The sequence below is a fragment of the Drosophila montana genome, unplaced genomic scaffold (genome assembly GCF_035044405.1).
Source record: "Drosophila montana isolate Dmon_TW-CO22-7 unplaced genomic scaffold, ASM3504440v1 contig_3281_1, whole genome shotgun sequence".
NCBI lineage: Eukaryota > Metazoa > Arthropoda > Insecta > Diptera > Drosophilidae > Drosophila > Drosophila montana.
Genome location: NW_026998165.1, coordinates 143,014 through 153,418, shown reverse-complemented (window position 1 = coordinate 153,418; position 10,405 = coordinate 143,014). Strand labels below are relative to the sequence as shown.

Sequence of the window (10,405 nt, the reverse complement as noted above, 5' to 3'; positions counted from 1 at the left end):
ATGCGACCTTCATTTGATATATTTTAGGTAATTAAGTCAATTAAATTGACTTGCAGACAATGCAAAGATCTTTCTGTTGAATTTATGTGGAAACCCTTTAAACTAACTAATAGATGTGCTTTCTAGACAGCCACACAAATTGCTTGCTAATTTTGAAACCAATCAACGGCGGCAATTGCACAGCCAACACACAACAACAACAACAACAACGAAAACAACAAGAAAGCCAGTAAGCGGCCAAAAGTCCAAATATCTGGCAAACCCAAACCACCCTGTTGATGGTGGACCAGTGGCCAGTCCAGCAAAAAAACTGCCCATTAGCACGTGCTGTCCATGTCAATGGCTAAGCCATTTTATTTCAGGCGGAAAGCGGAAGTGGCAAGTGAGTGTGCGGGGGGGGGTTAGGCAGGGGGAAATGCTCGTAACGTGCATGTAATTGTGTCACCAGGGATGGGGCCTAAGTCGGAAAGTTAAGCCGTAGCTGGCCCGTGGCCACTTTTGCTGCTGCCACTTAAAAATCCACTTAATCCCGCCGTCTTAAAAAAAAGAAGCAAAGCAAGCACGGAAGTTGGCTAACGTTCCGTCGTCCAGCCCAACTCGCCTCTCCCCCCGCCTCCCCCCATCAGCCAAGTCTGTGATGTATTCAAACTGCAAGTCGATTGTTATTTTTACGCCCGTAGCGGAAATAGACATCCTGTTCCACCGCCCCTTACCAAAGCCAAGGAAGCCCTTGGGCAACTCCAGCAAAAACTTGAAGACAACTTTGTCGAAAGCGTAGGGTAAGTCAAAGTCCTAGCTAAAGTCTCAAGGAATAAGTACCAGATGAAGAAACACAAGTAAGAGTTGTAAGGTCGGGCGTGCCCAACTAAAAGACACCCTGCCGCAGCGCCAAGCTGTCTTCACAGACATTCCAGCTTACACCTTTTACAAAATCTCTGGGCTTCTCTTTCCTTAGTCCCATACTAAAGAAAATGAGTTCCTTAAGATCTTCCCCCCCAATCTGTCTAGCTCCCATATGTTTCGAATCATGCTGTATTGAAATCTATATTTACCGATAATATGAACATGTTCAAAGATATCGAAAAATATAATAAACTCGTTTTCAATTTGATATGTTACACACATTTACATAAAACCGTAATACCCACTTAACTAATTTTCAATAAGCTTAGAGTACAAAGAAAAAGAGTACAAGCGTACGAAGTAAAAGTTTTGCCGCCTAAAACTCTGTTAAGACCTACAAGTAGAGGTCATCAGGTAGTACGAGCTTTACGGGGGGAGTTCAGGCAGCTGCTGGCTGCCATTATTGAAAGTGCCCGTTGAGTAATTTAAAAGTTTAGCAAACAGGCAGCCGCCTTCCCCCCTCTCCCCCTGCCCTTCCCCCTCTGCCAAACTTGTAATGTATTGAGGTCAAATTGATTCTTTATAATAAGTATGGATTGTAGACGACTTTAAATCACTTTTATTATAATGCCCAACTGGCCTGCTTGGGCTTCATTCCGTGCTTCGATGCATGCAATTGATTGGCTCCTGAAGTACAAAAATTCTTAGTCGATAATTTTTTTTGACTACAAAGTTTTGCAACAAGTTTTCATTGTTTTCGTTTTCGCTTTTCTTCTTTTTTCGTTTTCCTTTTCATACTTCATAAAAGAGCAATGGGACATGCACATGTTTTTCCACCCACAGCCCAATCCCAAATTGAGCCCAAACAAGATTTGTGAGCTGAGCCCAAAAGAAATCCGCTTTTATTACCCAACGAGCAGCGCATTAAATATTCTTGCGTCATTTCACAGTAACAATCGATACACTCAGAGAAAAACTCAAGTTTCATAGAAGAATTTTTTACCTTAATCAAATGCAAACGGTGTCAACGAAGGTTCTTTTTATTTTAAAAAGTTTTTCTTTGTTAACCCAATTGAAAGAGTTTGAAAGATTTTCTGTTTATACTCATAAAAGCAGCTTCTGTTTTCGCTGAGTGTAGAGCTGGTGGAGCATTGGGCAGGCAGATGCGGAGCCTAAATTCTGTGTTTGTTTTACAATTTAGTCACGCGCTGCGTTTCGTTTCTTTTGCAATTTTTGTTCACCTTTTTAATTAATTTTACTTTAGCTGTACGCGTGCGGCATTTACACGCTTCAGAGGATGCTAACCAGCAGCAACAATAACAGCATCAACAAGGATAACAGCAACAATAACGCTCGCTAATGGTAATGACCATGGCAAATCAAAATGGCGACACGCGCGCTTCCGTTTCCGCTTAGCTGCAAATTTGTCGCATGCCTGTTTAATTTATACTTATTAAGGCGTTTGCCCGCAGCATTTCTAGTTAATTAGCCTAATGACTGGTTGCTCCCCACCTCTGCCGAGAAACTACTCGAGCTGACATCTATTCAAATGTACTTTGACTTCTGAATTGCCCGCCCGTGGCACGTTTGCCCTCCGCACTTCAATTCACTAAAGAAAACTATGACCAGAATATGCAAATGATACCATTATCTAAGTGTATGGGTGGCAATAAGCTGAATTTAATCCCAAGGCTTCAAAGATATAACAGTTATGTGATTGAAAATCCCAATTGCCGTTGGCCATGTCCATAGATAATTGATTTAACATTATGATAATTGTGTGCATAAATTCAATTCTAATTTTAAATAGCTTATACCCTTGCTGGGAAGCTAAATGTGTCGCAGAGAAGAAAAAAGACACTTCCACTAAAAGCTCCCTTGATTATATTTAACACAAGCCTGTACATATTCAGTATAGCAGTTGAGATTAGAAGAGAGTATTTATGAAAAAGGTTTTGTTTTTAAGGATTTCTTAACCAATAAAAAGTTTCCCCAATATATATGACCTATACAATTTAGGATTTTCGGGATATTTAGGATATTTTTGTTTTTTTAGAGCAAGTAATTGTTATTAAAATTCAAAAGACTCTGTAATTGCTATGTTAAGCTTAACACAAACAACATACCTTGCTGAATTATTTGCTGTTATTCAGTAAATTTAATATTCTTCTCTGAAAAAGGCTCTGTATGTTAAATTAAAATAAAAAAAAATACGTTAAAATTGAAACAAAAAATATATCAACTAGATTTTGTAATCTGTCAATAAATAAAAAAATAATAATAAATATATTAAATGAAGTAATTATTATTATATCGTATGTTAAGCTTAACATAGAAAATATATAATGCAAATGTAACCTAAACCTATAATATTTGCCAAGCAAATGTTGGCAAAAGCATTCTTAATGTCTGTAATCCTTTCATTATACAATAATTATGTTATTCTCGTAAATTTTTACGCTATTCATGTATGTTATTTTATAAATATTATGTTATATATGTATGTAAAATATATCTAGCTAATCTTGTTAGCTTAACTTGCAAAAATTACCAAGCAAATCTTGATAACAGCATTCGGAAATAGCTGAATTTATAGAACGCAAGAAATTCTTAAAGTATACTTTATCCGCTTGTCTATGCAGTTATCAAGCTTAAGATCTTGTTCTCAAACTCAAGCAGATGCTTTTACACATCAACTTTAGCACTTTATGGGCGAAAGTTATTGAAAGGATCCAACTTGCATGCAATTCGCCACAATTTTTGATAACTTGAGTAGAGGAAGCTTTACTTGTGTGCCGGAAAGTCTTTCTGAGCTGGAGCACATCTTCAATTAGAGTTGCATAGAACTTGGCGAAAGTTCAAGAGCATTTTGCAATTTTTTGTGGAGTGATTGTTTAAAAGGATTTCATTAATATTAAAAAAGTGTACAAATAACAATTTTTATTTTTGTGCGAACTTTAAGTAAACGAAACGCCTGTCAGCTGTGTGCCACCAAAGTATGCAACCAGTCTCCAACTGAGCGCAGCTCGAAGTCCAGCCAGCTGTGCAATTTGCTGGCAAAACTCGACAATTTGTGTGTGTGTGTGTGTGTCTCAAAGGCGAAAAGCGTCCAAGTTGTGCCCCTTATTGTTATCCTTGCTGTTGTTGTTTTAGTGGCTCCAGCTGTGAAGTGCTGGCTGCCAGTTCTTGAAACTTTTGGCCAAGCGATGCAATTGCAATTCCAATTGCACAACTTGCTAGCAACTGGCGCTGGCCAGGTCCAAGCGCGGGTGTGCCTGTCGCTGATTGATAGTTGAGAGTGTGTGTGTGGGTATGTGTATCTGTGTAGTCAACGCAGCTCGCCCTCCTCCAGACTGTCAGCATCCTCGACTTGCCTCAAGCGCCGCCTGCGCCAGCGGACAACTCGTGGTGGCGGCGACGGCGGCGGCCAACGCGGCAGCTCCATGGGCATGGGCCAGGCTCTTCGCCGCCGCCGACGCTTAAAAGCCATCTTGATCTCACCCAACTCCACTTCACTGTCGTCCGTGGCGGTCAAATCTATAATAGCCGTCGGCTTCAATTCGTGCTGGGGCTGGGTCAGCCAGAGAAGGGTTCGCACATCGCTGCTCGCAAACATGCTCCGCGTGGGATTGAATTGTACACATTGCATCGGGTATTGGCTTTTGCTGCGCAACACCACCAACGGATCGCCGCTGACTGCTTCCCACACATGGACGCGTCCGTTGTCCGCGCCGGCCAGCACGTACTGTGAGTCGGGCGAGTAGCAGACCTGCAGCGGCAGCTGCTCCCGGTTCGCATAGCCTGTGTAGGCCTGCCGAAAGGAACCCCTGTACGCATCCACGCTGAAGCACCAGGCGTTGTCGGTGTTCACCAGCAGCGTCTTGCCATTGGGCGCAAATTGCAGCTGCGTCCATTTGGCCAGCTCGTTCAGCTGGTAGCCAAACTGCTGGCAAGGCTTTGCGCTCAGCATGCGCACATCATGGATCTCAATGCGTTCCGTACTGTTGCAGGTGGCAAAGGCCCTGCCGCTGGGATCATAGGCCAGCAGCGGCCTGTGCAGATGCTTCAGCTTCTGCGTATAGCCGCAGGTGCGCAGATCCCACATGAGCACACGATCATCCCAACCGGCACTCATGAACTGATGCTCGCTGCCTGGCTGCAAGCACAGGTCGCGCAATGCACTCGTATGTCCACTAAATAGGCCCAAGTGCTGGTGACTGCTCAGATCCAAGTAGCGTATTGCACAGTCCATCTGAAATGGGTGACAAACGAAGACAGCTTTATTACTATTAACAGTATTGGATATAGTAATAAGCGACGAGGAGTCGAGGTGGGCTAGTTTCCCGTCTGTGCCAACACGTCGATTCAGGAAACTACGCAGAGTGTGTTACTCATTTTTATTCGATAACCCATCCTTTTATTTTTTATAAAATCCATAAAAATAGATTTTGAGATATAGCTTTTTTAAAGCTAAATAGACCAGTATGGTATATTCAGATAAAAGATAATTCACTTCTCTGATACCGCTACCCAATCTTGCCTAAAACCTTGCGCTTTTGGTAAATTTACACTTTTTTATCGCAAATTTAATCATTGAAAATTTCATAATATTTATATATTTTCAAAAACCCATTGCACATTTCTGGCTCTCTTTCCCTCTCTGCAACTTACCTTTGTCGAGCTGTGCAGCAGTCGATCATTTTGCGGTGTAAAGCAAACCAATTCCGGACGAAATTGCCGCATGTGGACCAAACACAGCTGTGTCAGCTTGTTGCAATTGAAGAGAATTAAATTGTGATGGTCACAGGTCACCAGATGCTCTCCATTCTGCGAGAAGCATATTGAATACTTGGTATCACACGTTGGCTGAAACGACTTGGCGACACGAAATTCTCGCAATGCCTCAGCGGTCAGTATCATTTTTGTATCTTTATTCATTTTCAGAAGCTACTTCAATTCTCGCTGGTTTAAACATTTCAAAATGACTTTCGTCTCGTTGCCAACCTATTTTTTGGGCATTTTTGAGCGGGCAGTTGCCAGCTGCTTGAGGCAGCTCCGCCTACTTCAACTTAATTGAATCAAATCTATCTAACCAAGTGCCACGCCCATGAACGCCTCCAACTGTCGCAGCTGGTCGCTGTTGCATTTTACTTAATTTCCATTTTGTGGTCCCATTGCGTCTCATTAGTGCGCGCAGTGTAATGGCAGGAGGGTGGGCTAAAAAATCGACTGCCGAGTTAGCAACGCAGTTGGCATTGGCTTAAAGAGCTTCGCCCCTCACAGCCCGCACTTGTTGACCAAGTGCCAGCAGCTTGTTATTTAGGCCGACTCGCGTCATTAGTGCAACAACAGCATGAGACCAAATGTTGCCATCGGCTTGTTGTAGTTCCCTCGACGCAAGAACCATGAGGATGAACTAAATTGGACAGTGGAAGTTTTGCTCTGGCAGCAGCTGTCTGGTTGAGAGTAAATAATGAAAACTGCAAATTGTTTATTTTCTGCAGTCTAGTTATAATTACATATTTAAGACAGCTGGAGGAAGGAAGCTCATCAACGATGCTGATAAGAATAAGAAACAATTATATTTAAGTTAAAATCCCATTAAGATTTCCAATTGGAATTGCGGAAAGTGAAATATGGAACATGGATAAAGCAAGGAATATGAAAAATGGAACATGCAATTTTTCAGATTGAGCATAAACATTGAATATGAACATGGCAATTATAATATTATTTATGGAACATGGAGCATTAAAAAAGGAACATGGAAGACGGAGCATGAAACATGGAACATTGAACAGGAATTTTGTAATATTAATAAATACATTATGCATATAATGTATAAATAATAAAGTAACATGGAATATGGAGCATGCAACAGCAAACATAGAACTTGCAACAAGGAACATACATTTTTTAATCGAGAACAGAACATATAGATCTATGAATATTGAAAATAGAACAAAGAGCATGCAACATGCTAAAGCGTTAGCTGAAAATTGGTTTTAAATAAGAACAGTCAATTTTCATAACAGATAAATTTACAGTACTTTTAATTTGAAATTTCTTTTTCCTTCTTTTTCCATCTTCAACAATTTGGAATTCAGAGTCTTACGAGTTAGTTTTCAGCTTGTATGCTAATACTTGGTTTCGAAGCTTAGTTAAACAAATAAATAATGTATACCTTCCAGCTAAAGTTCTAGGGTATTAAAAAAAGAGAAAAACAAATGAAGCAGCATCCCCGCACCCTTCAGTTGAATGAAAATGCTCAGCAGCATTAGATCAGGTGTTAAGACCCGAACTAAATGCTAACTGTATCCTTGGCAAATACCTGGCCCAGACAGTGGGCCATCATCCTGTGGGCCATGCCTGGCTCACCGAGCGGCTGCCTGGCAAATGAATGTAATTGTAATGTAAGCGGAAATAAGCGCGGCTGATGCTGTCGTTGACGTTGCGCGAGCTGTGCGCATTTTAATTAAAATTTATAAGCCTTGGCCGGGGGACTTGGCTCGGATATCAGGACCTGGAAACGGCCAAACAGCGCCAGGACCTGGCACTGTTGCCTCGCGTGGCGTTTTAAGCTTTTAAGTTGCGGGTGGATTTGCGTAGCTATGCGTTGGATTTTATGTGAAAATCAACTGCGGTGCGCATAAATTAAAAATCAAGCCGCACAACAAAAAAAAAACAACAAACACACACACATACACAATGTGAGCGAGTCCTTTGTGTGCATCATTTGTAATTAATTTGCATCATTAGCTTTTACATTATTCCACATTCCACACATATAGGAAAAGTGCCCACAATTTACGCATTTTGCGGCTTCGCCAGTCAAATTAAATTATATTATTTCCGCGACAGCAAAAAAAATATAACAATTTTCAAATGATTATTTATTTTAATGAGCTTTGCACAATCTATAATTGTTTTCGTTCAACTTGTGTTTATAAAATCAATGAGGGTTTATTTGTTTTTTACCACTCAATGAAAAAAAAACTGGACACATAACCTATGGAAATATGATATTATACTAATACACATATTCACAAAATCATAATATTTAATAACCACATAACAATTACATTAACGTTTTATTATTTTTTTAATTTTCCAGTAAATGGATTTGTGCCTTTTTTTTAATCTCTTGTGAAAAAAAAACAAAAAATTTTATTGTTGCGGCAAATAAAAAGCAATTCAAGTCGATTATATTAATTACACAATTATTTCGATGATTTTATGTGGTTTGCATGGTTTCAGTAACATAAAAGAATCCATTTTATGCAGAATACAACTTAACAGTACAGTATTAACATAACACTGTAAGCTTAATAGCAAAATTTTAACTGTTAAATATGTTAGGTGTGATTTTATTATACATAGATACAATAAGTTTTATATAAGTTGATAAGAGCTTATAAAAAATATAAAAAAATTTGAGTAATATAAGAAACTTGAAAAATGTTACGAGGGTCACATAGCGCACATAACAAAAAAATTTAAAGAAGTAATGAGCATATGCTGATAAATATATGAAAAATATCAATAAATCTCTATAAAAAAAACTGTTTGTCCTGATTGACTGACTGACTGAATGTCTGACTGAATGACTGACTACCTTATTGACTGACTGATTGGTGATCGGAAGAGCTAGGCAGCTGAAATTTTCACAGTAGTTACCGTAAGTGATGAAGCTGCACGTTAATACGGGTGATGAAGCTGCGAAAAACGTTTGTGTGAAGCTTTAATGTTTACCATCCGATCGGCCTCAAACTCATTTTCAAAGATCGTTGTTCAAATTCAGTTGAGGGGTGTTTCACACTTTTCGAATAATTCATTCCTCCTTGGTGGAAATGATGGTCAAATACTTGGAGGGTATTCTTGTTCATAATGAATATGAAGGATGTATACGAAAAATAATTTGAGACGTGTTTCACACTATATATACATTCACATATGCATGTGCACATGCATACATACATATATAAGTACACATACATACACGCATACATACATACATACATACATACATATATACATATATAAATACATACATACATACATACATACATACATACATCCATACATACATACATACATATATACATACATAAATACATACATACATACATACATGGATACATACATACATACATACATACATACATAAATACATACATAAATACATACATTCATACATACATACATACATACATACATACATACATACATACATACATACATACATACATACATACATACTTACATACATACATACATACATACACACATACACACATACACACATACACACATACACACATACACACATACACACATACACACATACACACATACACACATACACACATACACACATACACACATACACACATACACACATACACACATACACACATACACACATACACACATACACACATACACACATACACACATACACACATACACACATACACACATACACACATACACACATACACACATACACACACATACACACATACACACATACACACATACACACACATACACACATACACACACATACACACATACACACACATACACACACATACACACACATACACACACATACACACACATACACACACATACACACATACACACACATACACACATACACACACATACACACATACACACACATACATACATACACACACATACACACATACACACATACACACATACACATATACACACATACACACACATACATACACACATACACACACATACATACACACATACATACACATACATACACACACATACACATACATACACACACATACACATACACACACATACACATACACACATACACACATACATATGTCGGCGGCAGGGGTATATCTGTCGGCGGCAAAGGTATGCCATCCATGTTGATACTTCTGATGATTGACGCGGCTGCACAGCGAGTTCCGATCGGTTCAAATACCCAAGCTCAACTGACTATGTCAGCCTACTCTCTCATGTCGTAAACTCACTCATGTCGAGTGCATGTAGCCATCTCTGTCTTACTCAAGACTCTTGGTATCTTACCATCGAACCTCACTCAGCAGCAGAGCGTCTCTGCCTCTGCTGCCGTGCTTTCGTTCAATATCAGCTAGTAAAGCAAAATCAGGGAATTCCCCGAATCCCCGAATTCCCAGAATGCTACTGAGGAATGTACCCGCGTATAATTACTAGGAATCACACTGCGACACGGCCTTCCTGACCTATCACACGTCCTCGTGTGCTACATCCACCCCCCATGTCCAAGTCACATACCAGACTCTTTTAATTATGATATCTCTTGTTTTTAATAACATTATTTTCTCTTACAATTTACAAACTTACAGAGCCGCTTACACAAACATTAACTGACAATTTTTCTTATCTAGGAAACACAATTTCCTTTTGTTTACAAACATAATACTTTTTCAACTTCATGATCTTATTCATATCATTTAATTCTAATCAGAATTTTCCAAAAATTCAGATTTTACACAACTTAGATTTGTCTCTCAGTTTCTCA

The 10,405-nt window shown here is 39.2% G+C and overlaps 1 protein-coding gene across 1 annotated transcript; it reads right to left on the bottom strand.

The window, feature by feature from the left end:
• Positions 1 to 3,746: 3,746 nt before the first annotated feature.
• On the bottom strand, positions 3,747 to 5,915 carry LOC135434196 (WD repeat-containing protein 82). The gene is made up of 2 exons (XM_064690688.1): positions 5,515 to 5,915; positions 3,747 to 5,095 (listed from the first exon to the last, which is right to left on the bottom strand). The coding sequence occupies exons 1-2, from the start codon at positions 5,779 to 5,781 to the stop codon at positions 4,172 to 4,174; spliced, it is 1,191 nt and encodes a 396-aa protein (XP_064546758.1). The 5' UTR covers positions 5,782 to 5,915; the 3' UTR covers positions 3,747 to 4,171.
• Positions 5,916 to 10,405: the final 4,490 nt, after the last annotated feature.